Genomic DNA, 19,553 nt, shown 5'->3' with positions numbered 1-19,553 from the left:
GGGAGAAATAACACAAAATGTGGACCCACGGATATGGAAGCAGTGTAGATCGTGAAGGATAATAGCTGGAGTGAGGTACTAACTTCAAAATAAGAGCAACTGAAGTGACATTGAAGTGGTACTGAAGAGGAAAAAGAGTATGAAGGCAGTTAAGACTGGAGCCAAAATAAATCCGTATTAGTTCAGTGAAAGCTGCACTGAAATAGTGCATAGAGAACAGAGTTTTCTGTATCCTAATGTAAACAACATTTGACATAGTCCTGTCAAGGACTAAAAATTGTGTCTGAACCCCTGAGAAATAGTTACCATGTAAATAATTCCAGCTTCATTGCAGGAGAGAAACACATGAAGAAGCCATACTCTCTGGGATACTAAACTTCAAGAAGCAGATTTTTTTTAAAGAGGAAGTAACTTAGAAACTCCCTGCTTGAAGCTCGGAAATTAAAATCCATAGAATCAGCATGGAAGCTTAAGAATGTGAAAGAGTCAAAAAAGATTTGCATTCCCAAGGTTAAAAACGGGAAGCACAAGCAAGAAAATAAACGGGGTGGCAAAGAAGGAAGATATGAGAGGGAAAGTAGGCTGGAAAACGCAAAGACTGCAAACACAAAAAATAAAAATTGCTACTAAACATACTAAATATTCTGAAGAAAATTACTGGAAAGGCAACACAAATAAAACAGCTAAGAGAAACCTAAATAAATAAGCAGATATGGTCTGTGGAAGGTCACTGGATTCTGAAAACAACCTGGCTAGGAAGGGAGACTGAAGATATTTCCAGAGGTAGCTGCTTATTTTGGGGAGATTCTTATTTGGCTATCCCAAAGTATATTATATTTCTGTTCAAAAATTAGAAAAGCAGAGCCACTAGTTGGAAGACTGGAAAATGACAGGTAAAAATACTTGTTCTGGGGAATCATCTTTACTAAAAATCTAACACCAGCAGTACACCAAAAATCATTTAAGGGCCGAGTCCAGAACAGGCCCATTGCTTCACTCCCAATTATGCTGCAAGGAGTTGAAATAAAGTTCCTGAAATAAAAAGAAATCCTGAATGCTAATGCATCCTGAAATCTACTGCATCAGTTCTTCTAGTTTTCAGAAGGCATCAGGAATTGCATAAAAGCCACTTAGAGTGTACCAGGGTGATGGTGGGGGTGATGAGGAGGGTGATGATGATGCATTAAGTGGTGTTTCTCCCATGAAGCATGAGAAAACAATGCCACAGCACAGACCTGGAAGAATCTTCCAATTGGAGAGATCTGTTTCAGATGAAATGCACACCTGACATTCTAACCAGCTCTAGTCACTTGGGGCCAAATTTAAGGCATGCTGACCTACTCACAGAAGGCTAAGATCAGTCTTTATAAGACAGTATAAAAATACCTATATTTACACAGAATGGTAAATAGCTCTGCTTTGGAAAGAAATCAGTCTCATCTAGAGATAAGACCTTACCTGTGTAAATACATGTCTCTGGAATTTCTGTCTCGAAAGGCACTTTCTGATAGTTTCTGAGTAAAACCCAAGGGATTTTGTGTAATCATTGCCACAGGACCAGAGCATGGTAAGAGGACAGTGTCCCCCTGGTATCCTCTTTCCAAGTTCAGCAAAGGTGCTGCAGCCTGTTTTACCATGCAACACTTCCGGTATGTTTGTGACTTTCCAAATGGATTTTTTTGTAACTCACTTATTTTAAATTAGGGCATACTATAAATCCACATGGAAATTAGCAAACATATCCTTTCTGTAACCACACACCTGCTCTAGGCCCCTCACAGCTGTCCCACAGCATCCCCTTAGATTTTGAGTTCAATTCAAAGTCTTCATTACCTATGAATCCCTCACAGATTAAGGTCTATATACTCTAGTGGTCAGTGTGGTCCCAGTGTTTTAGCCTCCAGATGAGGCCAATTTAGACTAAGCTGACCTTAAACATTTTCACTTGGATCACAGAACATGATGTGGTTGGTTCTCCGCAGTATTTTCCCACTTCAGTCCAACAAAGCTGGAATGCATTATGTTTCAAGTCACTGATATAGTTCACTAGGCTCTCTATGAAAGGCATTGATTCCAAGTAATCAAGGATTAGGTTTTTTCTTTTTTCATTTTGGAGACTATTGCAGCAATGCCATTGCAGCAACACTTTGATGTGGCTTCACGTATCACACTTTTAGTAATGAAGTGCTCCTAAACCTCAGTTCACTGTGTGATTTGGCATTGATGTGTCATATTTATGTCACAAAGGTAGATCGCTATTTACAGAAAGGACTGATGGATAGAAATATGGTTTTGGACAAATTCTGAAATAGGGAACTTGTGTTTTGGAGAAAAACAGAAAGGAATACACAGTTTGAACAGCAATTCATTTGCTAAACGTAACAGTAATGAATGATTGAGCCCTTGGATGACAATAAATGTTTAGACTTCATCATTCCTGCATAATACTTGGTAGTAAATCTTCACACAGCTATCCATGCACTTCTTATGCTTTAAGCAGGGATGTCTTGTCACTTGTCTGAGGATTCCTCACTAGAGAACTGCATAGAACTGCAGTTTTCTGAAGCTTTTTTTAAACCTCTACACATCTGTGCTTATATTACGTTTACATAGCTTCCTTATGATCTTGTCTTTGTTTAATTGCATTTTTTGTCTGTCGTTTCTTTCAGCTGAAGTAGATTTGATATATTGGTTATTTGTTTCAAGGAATGAGTTCTACTCCTAAAAAAAACCCAAACAGATAAAAAGCTGTGGGGATTTTTATAACTGGGGAGAGTAAAAGAATTTTCAAAAAATAGAGAAATGCCACGGTCCAGCCTTACAAAAGATAGCTGCAAAACTGTAAAAGAAGAAATCTGACTTTATGCATGACCTGAGCAAGAATTTATTATATGGACCACTGAACTCATCTTTTGTCATTTATCTCTGTAAACGCGTGAGATTTCTTGGAAGATAGTCAAATGAGGAGCTGAGATGAATCAGTGGATACAATTTATTTAGACTTTAAAAAGGCTTTTGATGATAAAGTCCTTAGCAAGAGGCTATTAAGGAAAGTTAGTAACCATATGGTGAAAGATAAAGTCCTGCCATGGATTAAAAAGTGGTTAAGAGATAAGATAAAAAGACTGGAAATAAACGGATAATTCTCCCTGGAAAGAGGTTAATAGCAAGGTGCCCCTTCATTACTGTGACTGGCAATCAATATCTTGGCTCACCTGCCTTTGTAGATCATTAATAGTAAGGTACAGAATTTGTAGATAAAAATGTTCAGGCTAATCAGAGTATTGTAGAAAATATTACTGGGGCTGAAGTTAAATGACATTTGGGCAACTCAAGGGAGATGAAATCTGCCAAAGGCAGGAAATGCCAAGCCTCTTGGAAGGAAGGGTTCAGACAACTTCTGGATGCTGCTCTGTGCCATGATTTGCAATGTCCATAAACAGCTCACTGAAGGGAACTGTTCATGTGCATTGTAAAGAAAAGAGAACAAGTGAACCTGGTGGTTCCATGGTGTGGCCCTCCCAGGCAGTTTATGGCAGTGAATAACTTCAAACTGGCAAAGCCCGTTAAGATCTGCTGGGAACAATTTTGCATCTCCACAGGGAGATGGACAGGCTGCATCAGGAATTTTTGGACAGTGGGATTTATCAGAAAATGCAGATCTACAGGATAGAAATGTAATATGGAAATGCACCAGAATCGGTCAGCTTCTGTGGGAAATGTTTCTGAAGGATGAAATGAAACAGAGAATTAATGAGGGATTTTTTTTTTTTTGTCAGAATGAAAGAGTAAGAGTGTGAGAGTGCGTGTGTTATTTATTGCTCTTGTCCAGCATCACGATTATTCTTGAAGCAAAGACGTGAATCCTATTTTTCCTTCATTAGTCTTGCCTGCTGGGCTATCAAGCTGATGTCTGAGACCTCATAAATACTTAGAAGTGAATTATCCAACAGCAGATACCATGCAATTCTTCCCAAATACAGACAAAGTTGGCAAAATTTGGACCTGTTCCCCATGAGAAATATTCATATTCACGATCCATATTCAACTTTCTGCTCTGCTTGCTTCAGAGCAGGGGTATGAATTTGTCTGCCTTTCAACTCAGGCAAGTGCTCTGATTATTACTGGCCTTCTGGTTTTGGTATGCAAATAAATACATGGATCTTTTGCATTTGAATACTTGAAGTGTTAAACACTTTTTGCAATGAGAAAATCAATGAGAAAGTCTTTCAGTGCATCATCTGACCCTACCAACCAGACTGAGTCAGCAATATATAATTGTACAGCTTGATGCATTAAACGAGGGTGCATTTTCCCTAAAGATCCAGCAGATTCAGCACAGTAAGAGGTCACTGCTGCCATAGTTACCTCTCAGTAACACAGCAGTTTGCCACAGTTCTCTAGCTGGGGCCAGTTCAGCCCCGTGCTTTCTGTGTTTTTAAGGCTCATGGCTGTTGTGGCCGTACTGGAATAAGCAAGGGCAGGGACTGGATACACGTAAGGCTATGCTTGTTTCTTGTGACCTCATGCAAAACTTGGGTAAACTGGGTTTGTGCAGAAGACCATAAAGATTTGGGAGGAAAGAATAATCCCATACTCAGGTTACTAATTAGAAGGAATTACATACATATTTTCTCATCACTGTCTAAGTTGATGGATTGTAATACTAAAAACAAAGTATGAATAGACTGGAAGAGAATTCAAACTGGAGATTTAAACAACAGTAAATCTGTACATACAGTATAGACACTGAAACATCATATGTGAGGATACAGAACAGCATCCCTAGTGTCTGCCTCAGATGCTGAAGTGTTCCACAAAGGGGTAAAGTAGCTGTTCTATTTGTCTACTCTTCATGTAAACTTCTCTAATTTTCTGTACCTCATCTTCTGTAAAAGAACTGTGCTCACATAGGTGACCCAAAAGCCAAGCTGTTTTTTTCAGGCATGGCTCAGTGGATCTGACTTCAAAAGGCACCCAAGTAGCTCATTCCGGGAAAGACATATGGGAAAGTGCATGTATTCCTCACTTACCTGAGTTTTGTCAAAGCTTGTCTTCTGTTCAAAAAATAACAAAGATTCTGCATATTAATCTAAATAAAATAGATTTCCTGCCTTCTACTGTAATGTCAGTCTAGAATTTTATCTGGAAAATGTGCCGGAAATTTTAATGTAAAGGGCAATGCCAAGGAAGCGCAATGGGAATGAATATACTGAAACCTCACAATAAAATACTTCAAACCCAGATGCTTAACATATGAAAATTTGAGATGTATTTGTTATCTTTTGTCTACCCAGAAGCAGTTTGCCTATACTTCATACAAACTCCTGTATACAGCTTTCTGTTGCAGTGCTGGGTAGTTTACCTGGCCTGTGTGTAGAAACTGAACAGATTTTAGCCTGTGGTGTAAGGGTAGAGGCAAAAACACTCAGACGGACAAAGAAGATATGGTTGTCAGCTAAATCATAAGCTGTTAATAGAGAAATGTTTCATGTACCTCCTCACTGCCAGTGAGCTGTAACTTCATCCCTTTAGGGCACCTCTTTCTAAAAAGCTCTCAAAACCACAATTCTTCAGCTTTTCCTTATGCTAAAGTTGTTGAGCTCTTGCTCAGACTTAAATCAGTTGGCAAGCAAGAAACAAAACTTAAAACATCCATCTGGATTAGTGTGCTCAACACGATGCAAACTGAGAACGTTTATTCACTCAGCTACCTGACGCAGTGACAGAGCTGTGACAGGACAGAGCCCTGGGGTCCTTATTCTATACCACGCTGTCCTTGAAAGAGTCAACATAATTTATTAAAACCACAATGAAAATATTTTGTAAAGCAGATGTGATTATGCCATTATAACATGATTATAACAAAGGAAGGGCAGCCACATCCTGCAGAAACACCTTTAGCTCCTCAAATGGAGACGGTGGGAGGGAAATGCTGCAAAGGGCTCAATCCACTGGGCTGATTCCATATCTACTGTCAGATACGTGGGAGACAGTCTTGGGAAGGAAAATGGAGTTTCATAAAAGTTTAAAAGAGAGAGGCCTCAGTGTAACAGTGCAAACTCTCTGACCACCCTCAGAAGCTGTCAGGTTCTCTGGGCTGTGCTCCCTATACTAAACATGCCAATGACATGTCCTTAGCAGACATTACGCTGCTGCTTCTCTCACACATCTGATATTTCTGGAACAGACGTTCTGGGAGAGTTTCTGACACAAAGCTGACTTTTGTAGAAGCGTGACTTATTCCCAGGGGGAGGCTGGATCCCCTTCCTACCTATAAGCCCCCTTACATATGGAGCACAGCACTGCCAGCATGCTCCTGACAAGCCTGAGGAGGGCTTGCTGTGCCACAGGGCTGTGGAACAACCTAATTCTGTGCAATACTCCAAGATGCCCTATTCTGCAGATGCAATCTCTCCCCAGATGCTACTGTTAAAAAGTAAAGATTTACAGAGTCATCACAGTGAAAAGAGAGATAAACCCAAATGTAGCAGTTCTAGTACTTGCCAGCCACACAAAACTTAACCCTGTGTGCTTGAACACTCACCTGCATGTCTGGTTCACATCCTGCTCACCAGTTCTTATTACACACATCTACAACACTTTATTTTTCACAGACTGTGCCAAGGTATTAAAAAACTGGGAAAAATATTTCTAATGACTGAGTTTTTTTAAGGCAGCATAGGCTGACTTGACTTCCAATACTGAAGTCCCAATAGCTACTGCTGCAAGTCTTACAGAAAACCATGGCATCAGGTAATTTTCATCACTAAATCATATTCTGACCTATCCAAACGCAAATTGCCTCTGGGTGCGCTGTCAGGTGTATGGATCAGAAGGACTTCACATACAGTTTTCTGCTTATTTCAGTAAACTTACCAATATTTCAAAAGTTTCAATAATTCTGCTAAATAATTGAATAAATGAGAATTACATGGGTGATATTTGTTTCATCTATGTAGTTGGAAGGCATTTTCATAGCAACTCCACAGGTAATGAAATTATTAAAAGATTAATTAATAATTTTCTTTTTTCCAGTACATATTACAAATCTTTAACAAAACTCACTTAGGGAATCCTGGAATGTTAACATTTTAACATAGAGCCTATTTAACAACTTTAGAATTACAGAAATAGAATTTAATTGGCAAAATAGATTTAAAATTTTTTCACTAAGTTTAAATGTTCATAGATGCTTCTATTTTGCATAAAGAATTAACTCCCAAATGGTTACATTTTTACATTCATAGACACCTGTAATAAAGAGTTCGAGAATTCTGTGTCCTGGTTGTGCATTTAAAATTCCCAGCTAACAAGCAGGAGAGAGACTGCTAAGAATGCTTACAGATGTCTGATTTTACAAGGTCTGGGGTTGTTGTTTTCTTTTTTTTTTTTTCCTTGCTAAAGTGCTTTAGTCTAATGTTATTTATTGTTTATGGAAGTTGTTTGTCATTTAGGACATGAAGTGACCACTCCCTCAAAAGAAAGAGTCAAGTTACAATCCATTATTTCATTTTTTGATTGTTTTTCTTTGTAATAGGTGGGAAAGTGGATCCAGGATAAAAGTCCTGCCCAAGACAAAACTCCAAGCTGAAGACTCCAATTATCTATAAATCACTTGAATTTCCTGCAGAGAAAGAGAAAAAGGAGGAAAGAGCGAGACAGACAGAAAAACAGAGACAGAGGATATGCCAAGTGAAACATTTGATACCTGTCCTAAACCAAAATTTTCTCAAAAACATCCAGGAGTTACCTGATATCTCAAACCCAAGTTTAGAAGAAACACGTTGCCATTGTTTTTGGCTTAATGTTGAGATTAAACAACTTTCTTTTAATTGTTCCATTAGTATAAAATGCGTAACATTTTAGATCTGAGATGATGGAATTATGTATTGATTTATTAAAGGTCACTGTACATTCTCACAGAAAGAAAGCTATGATTGCTGATGACTGCTGTACTTTTCAAAGGTTTTCAGAAACAATTCTCCAGTTTTAGAACAGAGAAATGCAAGTACATTTATGATGCAAACTGGCTGTGATACTACTCTCAAGTATTTCCCACAAAACCCTCCCAAAGCACAGTTCACACTGAAACCAGCAATGAACAAAATTCATGCCAAATATTCTTTGCATGGTATGATTGCTCCCGAGGTGTAGCACTACACAGCATCCAATAACTGCATTCCTTACTTATTTAACTATTTAAAAAGAAATTATGAGCAAGAAACCATATGCATTTTTAGATTTGCATACTGCAGTTTGCATTAAAATGTAGTGAAATTTAAAATAGTTGACTTTCCTCGGAAACATTCTTCTAGAACAAGGAATTGCTGTAACAAATTAGAAGACAAATTAATTTTGGCACCCACTAAAAAAAAAAGAGAAAAGATGAAAAGCTTTTAAAGTGATGATATGGAAGAAAAAATTACACTGCATCAGCCAAAATGAGTCTCCTATCAGCATTAAAGCTCCTGAAGTTGTATTTCCAGTAGATAAAAATGTTATCACCTTCTTCCAGTGCTGATGTGCTTATTTTCCTATTAAGTTACTTGGTAATTAGAAACAAAGTCTGACACATTGTAATCTATTTATACAATAGATCTGAAACCTCTCCAACAGAAATTAAAACATTCTTTAAAGATACTGAAGATGCAAAGATTAAAAATATATAAACGAATTTTAAAATGTAAAATGCATTTACAAACAAATGACTGTTTTTAAAGCCCATTTTAATCAACAAAACCAAATTAGTCTCATAAGACACCACAGAAACCCTGCAGATTTTTCTACATTTCTACAGTGGGTTTGTTCTTAACCCTCTCTAAATGAAAATCACTCTTAAAGATTTGTAGGAAAAACATGCCCTCTCACAATATTGTTCAAGGGTGTATTCAAGAATTACGGAAGTTCTTGGAGACCTGTTCCAGTGCTGTAACAACCTGGTAGTATTAAGAGTCCTCCAGGAAATGTAAAAGAGTCCCTTGGGCACACAGGGTAATTCAAGAAAGAAAACGTTATTTTCTGATTGAGATACTCAGGTACGTATAGTAATGTCCTCTGAAGTACATCAAAAGCAACCAAAACATACCCAAGAACTACTGATTTTGCACTGAAAATAAACCCCAACAGCTCCGTAGAAAACAGTACATTTACAGAGAAATGGCAAAACCAGTCTCAGCAGATCTAATTTGCTTTCTATTATCCTGTGGTTTTTCAGATGATTACAGTGCTAAATTTTTTTTCTTTTATTACAGATTCAATCCAGTCTTTTAGCAGTTGTTTTTATCTCTACACTCACGTTGGGTAGGGCAGAATGAAACTGATTTTAAGCAAAATCCCTCCTTTGGAGAGAAAACCATGAATTTCTCTGCCAGAACAAACGAACACAACTTACCTTGGTGTATTTGATTTCAAGGTTGAGAGTGGGAGAAGGCAGCAGATGCAGAGATGCCATCAGAGCTGCAGGATCTGCCTTCACCTCCCCTGGCATCTCAATTTTACTGGAAGTCATAGTCTTGGGGGTGTTTTATAATACCACTGAGCCCCCCGCTCTGCCCTGATGCTGTGTTGTGTTTTGGGTTGGTCCCCCCCCTCCAAAGCCCAGCGCTGAAGATGTTGCTCTCCTCCTCTGTATATAGGCAGGTGTCAAGCCGGGTCTCTTCTTATTGGACATGGGGGCAGAGGCAGGGGGGCAGGTCCATCCTACCTAGGGCGAGAGCGGCACAGCCCCGCTCACTGCGGCGCAGCCTCCCCGGGCCCCCCGGCCCTGCGCCCCGGCCCGTCCCGACCGGGGATTGCCGGCACCCCGTGGGAGCACGGAGCTCCCGGGCACGGCTCGCTGCCCGCCGCCCGAGGAGCGGAACCGGGGAACGGCCGCGGGGAGCGGGGTCACCGGGACGGTCGTGCTCCCCCTCGGCTCCCCGGGGCCGGGCGGGGAGGCGCCGCGGCCGGGAGAGGCCAGTCCCGGCTCCGGCCCCGCCCGGGGCAGCCCCAGCGCGACACAGGCTGGGGATCCCCGGCCGCAGCGGGGGGAGAGGCGTAGGGGGAGAGACCGGGCTGCGCTGGGGAAGCCCAGTCGGGCCGAGGCGACGGGGGCACGGTGCCCCGCCGGCGGCGCTGCCCGGCAGCGCGGCCCCGGACCGGCGGCTGCATTCGGGCGCGGAACCGACGGGGCAGGGCGGGCGAACCCTCACGGGACCCAGGCGGAGGTGCGGAGAAGGCACGGACCGGGCGCAGCCTGAGCGGCAGCGTGTCCGCGCCCGCTCCCCGTCCGGCCACCGCCGCCCGCTGCTGTCCCGGGGGCTCCGCGCCTCACCTGGCGGCCGCCGCCCGCCCTGCCCCGCTCCCGCCCACGGGCGCTCCCCGAGAGTCCCCGCCAGCCGTGCTCGCAGCGCGGCCGCTGTTCCCCGGGCCGACCCTCTTTTCCTTTGGCGGCGGTGCCGTCGCAGCGGCTGCGCCCCGACCCTCGGCGCTGCCGCCCCGCCGTGCCCCGCAGCCGAGCGGCCCCGCGCGGGCCCCACCTGCCGCTCCCACAGCGCCATCGCCGGCCGCCTGCTGCCCCCTGCCGGCCGCGCCCGCCGCCACAGAGCGCGCGGCAGCAGCGCCTCTCGGGCAGGGCAGGCCCGCCGCGGCCGCGCTTTTCCTGAAAGTTCTCGGCAAAAGGAAGAGGCTTACAGAGCAGAATAATTTGTTCAAGCGACAGCCACCTGATGCCAGCTATTAGTTTTGGGGGGCCCTCTTAGCGGGAGGCCACGTCGTGCAAGAGAAGAGGCTGGGCAGTGCCGTACAGCAGGTTACTGGGAAGGCAGCGGCCAAATGGAGCCACATCCACGAGCTGACAGGCACCAGAAATTTATTGTCAAAGCCCTGCACGTTCCCTGGTCAAACTTTGCAGACAGAAAACATAGAAAGCTCAGGCCGTTTTCATTACTTTAGGCAAAATCAGTGAAGTTCTGCTTACTGATGCAAACACTCCCAATGTTTTGAGCCTAATCAGATGTCGTGTTTTGAAGTCATCATATACCAGATAGATGAACAAAAACAGGACACCAAAGCTACAGCTGTCTAAAGTTGGGCAAAACAAAGCAACAAGAAATACACCACACAACCTCTTCATTGACATAGTCAAGAATAAACAATGGGATCTGGCCCACGTTTTGATTTTGTAACAGTATGTGTTTGTTGATGCCCTTTATATTCCTCACTCTATGTATGACAAGTTTGCAGACAATTGAAGAGACTGTCCCAGCATTCTCTTAGTGTTTGTACAGGAGCATGGGATGAAGATTGCTTGGGCACAGACAGGCAGCATAAGGTAGAGAGTGCCAGTTAAGTAATTTCAGGGTTAACATGTATATTTCTGTAAATTTCCATCTCACTAATGAAGAAGACTGCAGATTTTGCTTTCTCTCATTTTCAGTCTTTTTTTTTTTTTTTTTGACCTGACAGAGGAAATGGATTCATAATATTCTGCTGCAATGTGACATGCAGAGCTGTCAAACTGTGACACTTGGGATGAGTGAGACATTTAAACGTCAGAAATTCAATTTTTAATGGCACACTGGCAACACAGACCTAACACTTTATCACAAGGATGACACCTTCTAAAAGCCATTTTAAAATAAATCAGAGTGGGGATGTGCGCCTTCGAAAAAAGAATGCATTTAAACAAGTTTCAGGAATGAGGAAACTGTATGACAGCTTCATTATTAGATCAATAAAATTCAGGAGATTTTGGTGAGAAGGGATTCCAGTATGTGTGGAGATGCAGCTCAAACCCACATAATCTGGAGCTGCTTAAGTGACCTTCATCCACTTTATGCTGTAAAAACCACATTCCTCTTACATCTCAAAGCAATTCAGTTTGCAAAAGCCCTCGGAGACCTTTAGCCCAAGGGCTTGTTGGCATTCCCAGATGGAGAATGGGATTGCACTTACCATTCCACAGGCTCCTGGTGCGCAGCCACCCTCGCAGGGCTCCCCAGATGTGGCACACGAGTCCTGTTGCTCTTCCAGACGGCAAGGGACTGACTGGAGTTGCTCTTCCACCACCTGGGAAGACACCAATGCCTCAGCCCTTGGTGCCCAGGCCAAGGTGGGCTCTCACCAAGGACAAGAGCAGCTCTGCCAAGCAGAGTGAGGAATGAGGTCTTAGAGATTTTGGGGACACTGATGGACCCAGCCTGGGGAGCTGCTTCCAGAGTCAGCACCACACTAGTTACTTTATGACAGCAAATCGAATCGTGGCTTCAAAACACACAAGCAAATGTTTAACATTTAATAAATAATTTACTGTGGAGGGGATTGCCTTGGACATTAGGACAATAACTCAGTAAAAACAATTAATACAGAAGGAAATGAATTAATTTGTAAAAGAAAAAATGAAGCAAAAAAAAAAAAAAAAAGAAAATAAAGACCAGAAACAATACCCAGGATTCAGTCATTGGACCATTCAGTCATGGTCCCTAAACACCTCTATACAACAGAAAACCATTTATTGCAGTGCTGTAGTTTTTGGGTTGGTTTTTTGGTGGTTTGTTGAGGTTTTTTTTTTTTTTGTGTGTGTGCATGGGGTTTGGGTTTGTTTTTTTTTTTGGGGGGTAAATTTGCAAAACTAAATCAACTGTCAAGTCTGACTGTCTTATTTTCTCTCACATGATTGGGTTTTAAGTAAAATTTTACTTAGCAAATCAGAAAACAAATATGCTATCTTTCAGATTGCAATGACAAAGTCTTCACACTTTGTAATGAAATGGTTGTCAATAAAATGAAGAACCAAGTGACTCTGTTTTTTGCTTCAGTCTTAGAATTTAAGCTAGTATACAGCCAACATCAAAATCGTTCCTGGAGGGTTTTGTTTTTTATATTTGGAGCAATCTGAATGTTTAATTTGAAGATAGACCTTTGTTACATTTAGAAACCTCCATTTCTCTACCCATCCCCAGCAGCTGGTATTATTTATAGATAAGGATATAGACCTGCCTTATACAAACACCATCTGATGGGAACAGGACCTGGGGTAGCCAGGCAGGGTGCAAAAGACAAAGCTGCAGTGCTGAAGACAATACAGATGTAATTAAGGCGTTCCTGGGTTTCTCGGTCAGAGTACTGGTACGGTACTTTTCTGCTCTATGCTACCTGTTGTCTAATGGAAATTACAAAACTGGAGGATGAGGTGAAACTCTTTGTATCTCAAAACGTGTTTTGAGCAGATTAGCTGTGCCAAAGCACATATGGATACACCACAGAAATGGGCAGTGGATGCAGCAACTCCAACAACAATCCAAGCAAGAGCTCTTCGTTCTCACTACTTCTAGTCCATGAACATTTCTCATGCTCCTCAGTAAGCTCCAGAAAGCACTGTCACACACAGGAACTGAGTCACATCACTCTATCAGACACTTCCAATGATTCCTCTCAAGATCAACTGCAAAATCTATCCCAAAATTATTTCAATATGACCCATAAGTTCTTTTATATATAACTTTTTCTCTCAGCTGTTCCACTACCATTTAGCAAGGATATTCCTGGTTCCTCATACAAATTCAGTATTGATTGAGAGATCCCACTCCTCTGTACCCTTTGCCTCCTGCTTCAGTAAATGTCTCTTCCTATTTCTTGTGTGCTTTATAAATTGCTTTTGGAAGAAAAGTAGAGATTGAGTAAAAACTTCCCCTAAGTTATTTTTCAGCTCAGACTTCCACTTAGGAAATCTGAACTTCATTTTCTGATATATACATTAAAGCTTCAACCTCAGGTGTTCTATTTTAATTGCCTGCTATTTTCATTACCGACCATGAGGGCAGCAAATGCTTTTCAGGAGATACTTGTATTTTAATTTATCTGCAAACATAAATCACACATTATAGCACTTTTTTCCTCTAGGTTAATTGAATCAATTCTCTAAATGTCTCTATGCCTGACCATTGCAAAAGGCTCACTGGTTGAAACCTCTTTAAGAATTATGGCCCTTGAGCTGTGTGCTCAGGATGGGAGCAGTCCTTGCTCCAGACAAAGCTATATTATACATAGAAAGTAAAAAGGTATTGTTATAAACCTAAGCAATATGACCTGTGAAGCAACATCCACAATGCTGTGAGGAGCCTCCAAAATATTATTTCAGAATTTTTCATGTATCTCAGTGAATCAATTGTTTTAAAATTATAAATCTTATTAATAACTGAGTCTGGATATATCTTAAGTTATAAATAAACAGAATAAAATCTACTTTTACTTCCCTTATTTCTACATTACCTTTAACACCAGAAAAAAATGCTGATATCAATTTTATTACTGAATATTCACAAATGTTTAATGAAGAAAACTTAACACTTCTCTTACTAAAAATTAGTCAAATGGATAATTTTTAGTAAAATGAGTCAAACAGAACAGCTTTTTTACCTGTCATATTGGCCATTTTATACCCAGTAGAACTGTTACATGCTGGAAAAATAAACAATTGGTAAATTTACAAAATTTAAGAGGTCTAAAGGGCAAAATAATTTGTTCAAGCAACAGGGACCTAGATACAGTTGGTAAATTTACCAGTTGTTGGTAATTTTTTGGTAAATTTAGTCCAAAACTGAAATGCAAATTTAAGGATTTAAGCAAGCTTCAAATAATTCAGTGAGAGTGATAAAGCAGAAAATACTTGAAAAAGTTCAATGTTTGACTCACTTTATAAGTGGGTCAATTTTAAAAATTAGCATTTTGGCTTAAGCCAGCAGCTGAAATGTCACCTGTCCCTCACTGGCCACAGTGACCTCAGCAATGCTGCAAAGAGCATGTGCTGCTAACTGTGAACGTATAGGGAACATATTCTTGGATGTAGGGATTTTATTCTGAATTTAAATCTATTAGAAAAACTTTGTTTTGAATTTCTCTTCAATTTACCTGTTGAAATTTATTATTTGCAAAACACATTGAGCTTCAAATGGATTGACCTTCTGCTAATGTATATCACCTAATGAATGGATGCAATTAACTAATTCATATTGGAATATTGCACTTTCCAGCTCACATTCATCATCACTAAATGTGTGATCTAGTTTGCAAGTTTAAATTTTTTATTATTACCCTTTAAACTAAAGAAATAAGTCTTGTATTTAATTACCTGAACTTACATATTCAATTAATAGCTTCATTACGTTAATGAACATAGATACCATGCAGAAGTAACAAAAGATTGCTGCTGGGTTTGCTCCCAAGTACACCCTACAAAGGGTCAGCCATGAACCTTTTTTTTTTTTTAAATTTTTTTTTTTTTTTTTTATTAAAAGGTCTTGATTGTGGAGTTTCAAAGGAATTGGGCCTGGCAATCTAATAGTCTTAATATAGGGGCCTGAGATAAATGTATCATCTATGTTCTAAATATTTAACACATAAAAGGAATAGAAGCAAAACTTGTATCTGGAAAGACAGAGTATTTAAACAATCAAATGTGGATAATTCTGAATGAAAGGGCATCAAAAGAATGAAAACCAGGCAGACTGACAACTCATCCACTAAAGGATGAGGGATGAGTGCAACAACAAACAAATGCTCTTGCTGTGGGAGAGAGGGGACAAAGCACTGGGAGCAGCAGCTCTTACACAATATTCTTCTCCACCAGAGGGTCAGATTGTGGCTGGATGGCTTCCTTGGAGGGCCAAGCAGAGTGGGAGACAGGTCAAAGTAGGTGGGTTGGTGAGTCAGGTACAGGAAACACTCTCACTTTCCCAGTAGAAATTACATTTTAGAACCATGAATCAACTGTCCTAGTTAGCTTCCTGTATTTGCCAAATGCACGACTTTGCTTTTGTGTGTCAGTAGAGTCAAATCTGTCATTATCTTTGGCTTTCATGTTACATTCCTTTTATCAGTTAGGTAGGCTCAGATCTCCTCCTCTTCACAACCCTACAAGTAGCCTTAATAAGTCTCAGGGCTGCTATAGGGAACCTGTGCCCTGCAGAATGATGAAAGGTTTTGATAACGTATCCCATTCCAGTTACGAAAACACAGGATTTAGATCCCTGCAAAGTCCACTGGATATACTGTGAGGGTTTCTTCATGCTGCATTAATATATATATAGCAAGAAGCTTTTTGTTTTCAATAGCAAAGCTATTTGAGAATAGGTAATATGCAGGAAAAAAAGAACAGGGAATTGGCTAAAACAAGGCATTCTATACTAAATTATTCTATGCTTTAAAAGCAAAATTCTTTTTATACTGAAACAGTCTTTCTCTGGATACATTCAGAAAGTAAGACTTGCTCATACCATAACCTACCAGATAAGCCTCTCCTAGAGCTGAGAAGGCAGCACAGCCCAGTGCAGCTGATAACAGTGGTGCACGTAAGCATCTGTCCAGCATTGCCCTGACACTTCCATGTGGTGCCAGCACTGACAGCCCTGTCACAGGGCCCTCTGCAGTGGAATGTTATCTGTGCCCCTCTGTGCCAGCAAGGCTGTTGAGAGATTAAACTGGCTCAGAAACTCTCAGGCAGGACCTGTGCTACACATACAACAAGCTTTGAAATGTACTATCATCATTTATACAACTATACATAACATATATGTGTGTAGTACCATCAGTTATGCACTGAGGCTTAATGGTGTGCCCAGCAGTCAAGAACAAAGCAAAATCCTGGGTCCTGCTTTAGAGAAAGTCCAGTTTAGTTCTCCCTGAAATCAGTGTCAGCAACAGCAGACATATATATGTCAGGCCTTAAAGACTATGAGCAAAAAGCCTGAAGTATACATTTGTGGTAAGGGTTTGATCTCATATTCATGATACAGACAGAAATGTTTTATCTGGACACTGAGATCACAGAGAAGAAAGAACAAATTCTTAAGGAGTCCCCTTGCGCACCATGCCCCTTCTCCCAGGAGGGCTTAGCTAAACCTGAGCTGCACCTTGCAAATATTTCTCACCTTGAGCACTTTTTCACCAGGGGCTACAGCAGAGACAGAGGAGTGATCAGGAAATAAAAGAAATAAAGAAATTGAGGGTTTATGTACTAAAAAACTTAGAATGCTGAATTACACAGTGTGTTCAGATCTTCCTCACCTGAATTTTTTCTTCGACTTCCCCAGCCAGAGAACCAAACCATAAAACAGAGAATGCCCCTTATGTACCATGCATCAATTTCTGTATGAAAATTGAGATATAAATTAGGCAAAGGCATTTGACCAGGGACGTGAATTAGAGGTACACAGTCAGAGTTAGTCTAATTCAACTAAAATCAGCAGACTTTAAAATAATTTGGCCCATATTATTACAATACAAAAAATATATGGTGAATTTACAACCTTGGTCTCTCCAGCTGTGTTGGTTTAGGTTTTATTACATCAGTAATAACAATTTATGTGATACTCTGAATAATGTGCTATTAAAAATTCAGTACACTATATACTGTTACCCATGGGATTTAAACTGTGGGAGCTATGTGCATTATTCTCTACTTTGCTATTTCTATAGGAGTGAAGATTACTATAAAAATGGTTAGGTTATATACATCATGTGAATTCCTGCTCTGCTTGAATCCAAGTGAAGAGAAGAAATAGCTCAGACCAGACTGCCTCAGGGGTAAGGGTCTCAAGAGTCTTAGTCTTACAATCTAAGGTTACACTGATCCCACATTCAAGCTTGAAAATAATATCAATGTGCTTTTTGATGTCTTTAAAGGATGCCAGCAGATTTGTGAGGCATAACCTCCCTTAACAGGATCCATTTGATGCTTCTACAGAGCACCAGCTTTATCTGTGTGTCTATTGATTTTACTTTTTACAGCAGTTCATCTAATTTTCCTGGCACAGAAGTCACACTGACAGTTTTGTAGTTCCTATGATCACCTTTGAAGGACTCTCCTGAAACACCAGCAGATCACTGGTATAACTTCTATATTCTGTTTTGCTGACATTAGGATCAGGATCAGCAAAAAACCAACCAACTGGCACTAGCAGTTGAGAAGCTGAGCATTTTAATCTCTTGGTGGAAATACTGCACAGCTCCAGCAATCAGTTACTGGTTAATTTATCAATTTCTCTTGAAGTGTTTCCTGATGACAATTTATTTTAGAACAGTTGCTCACACTCAGCCTACCAAATCTAGCAAGGCAAATAATTCTTTTAGCTGTGGACATAGCCACACTGAATGCTTCTTCTGTGCTTCCATCCTCCATAGCTTTACTTACAGTCTCACAGGACTCCTCTGGTAATGGAATTTGAAAACATTTAGACTGTTACTTTCACATTCTTGGCAAAATCTTAAAATCTTTTTGGTGACCTTTCTTGTGGTTCTACATTTAATATGTATGCTCCTTACTTACTTATATAACTTCCATTTTTGGAAAATGTCTTCATTTTCTTCCCTCAGATGACACAGTTTCAATATTTATGAGTGGCACTGCCAAGTATCCTTATCATTCTGACTCTGGGAGCAGGGCCCAGGTGAGGGAGCAGTAGAAAACAGTAATCACAGTGCATTTTCTTTCCCTTTTTCAACCAGATGTTCCACTGCATACAACTAAAAGGCAGTAAAACAGAGGATTAATCAAATAGATAGTAATTAAAGTCAAAGCTTTCATGGTGTTTATATTTACATTTTACTTGTCTTTCTTAAAATTCTACATACATATTTGTTAGATTTGATAAATGTCTTAGAATCTCTTTCTAAATATAAGAAAAGGAGAAACTTAATTCAAGTGTTCTGAGCTGCCCCCTTTACTCTTTGGAAAGTGTGGCAGTGCCTTTAAATTGCCATGTGTCAAAAGCTGGAAGGATTTACCAAGGGAGCAGTCATCCCCTGTGTACTCTGTTCTTCAATACTTTCTTAGAGCACCTGCTTGAATCTCATTATGGAGCTGCAGAGAACCTTTGGTCTAACTTAGCATCCCAGTTCTTATTAATGGAGTTAAATCATATGATTTTTATAAAGTATTGAAGAAAATATGATAGGATCAAATGTGAAATAGATGCTTTTGTGCCAGTTCTCCACCCTACAAAGACAGAAAATTCTTATAAGGAAGACAAATGATCTGAACAAGTAAATATGAATTTCTGTCTCTGACATGTTATTATCCCACTATTAGTTGAAAAATAGCATTAATGGCTTCATACCTGCTATGAGATCAAACTGAGAGGTATCTACATACTATTAGGTGAGCAAAACCTGTTTCTTTATTTATTTATCATTGTCCTGAAAGAGAGGAAGTGGTTTATCTCATTCCTTCTGTAATGAATGTCCTCCCAAGCATCCTCCCTCAGTTCTAATGTATACATTATTCTGGAAGAATTCTCTCACAGACATAACAAACATACACTCTAGCACGCTGTGATAATTAAGGTCCTGAATAATATGTTTGTTTCTCAGTGGTGTGGAGTAAAGGTTTTCAAGCTGCCATACACAGGCTATTTTCAGGGGCTCCCCAGAGGTGGGCCCAGCTGCCTGTGCCACAGGCAGGACCTGTAGAGCAGGACCTGGAGCTGTCCTGCAGCAGTGTCACCGCCTCTGCACGGGCATCCCCGGCTCAGGCAGCACCAGCACAGATGCTGCCATCTGCTGCTGCATCAGCT

General features: G+C 40.6%; 1 protein-coding gene across 6 annotated transcripts in view; it reads right to left on the bottom strand.

The window, feature by feature from the left end:
* The window catches only part of ALDH1A2 (aldehyde dehydrogenase 1 family member A2), a 101,641-nt gene that overhangs the window by 44,610 nt on the left and 37,478 nt on the right, over positions 1-19,553 (bottom strand). Inside the window, exon 6 of one of the 6 annotated variants that reach the window (XM_053987849.1) lies at positions 11,938-12,051. The exons of 3 other annotated variants lie outside the window; for them this stretch is intronic. In XM_053987849.1, coding sequence (XP_053843824.1) covers positions 11,938-12,051 — 114 coding nt within the window. Of the gene's footprint in view, positions 1-9,394; positions 10,099-10,520; positions 10,565-11,937; positions 12,052-19,553 lie in introns of those variants that run through there. 2 more of the 6 variants (XM_053987852.1, XM_053987850.1) reach the window with 2 other exon arrangements.

Source organism: Vidua macroura, chromosome 12 (genome assembly GCF_024509145.1).
Source record: "Vidua macroura isolate BioBank_ID:100142 chromosome 12, ASM2450914v1, whole genome shotgun sequence".
NCBI lineage: Eukaryota > Metazoa > Chordata > Aves > Passeriformes > Viduidae > Vidua > Vidua macroura.
Note: the sequence above shows the minus strand (reverse complement) of the source record. Positions and strands in the feature narration are given on the sequence as shown.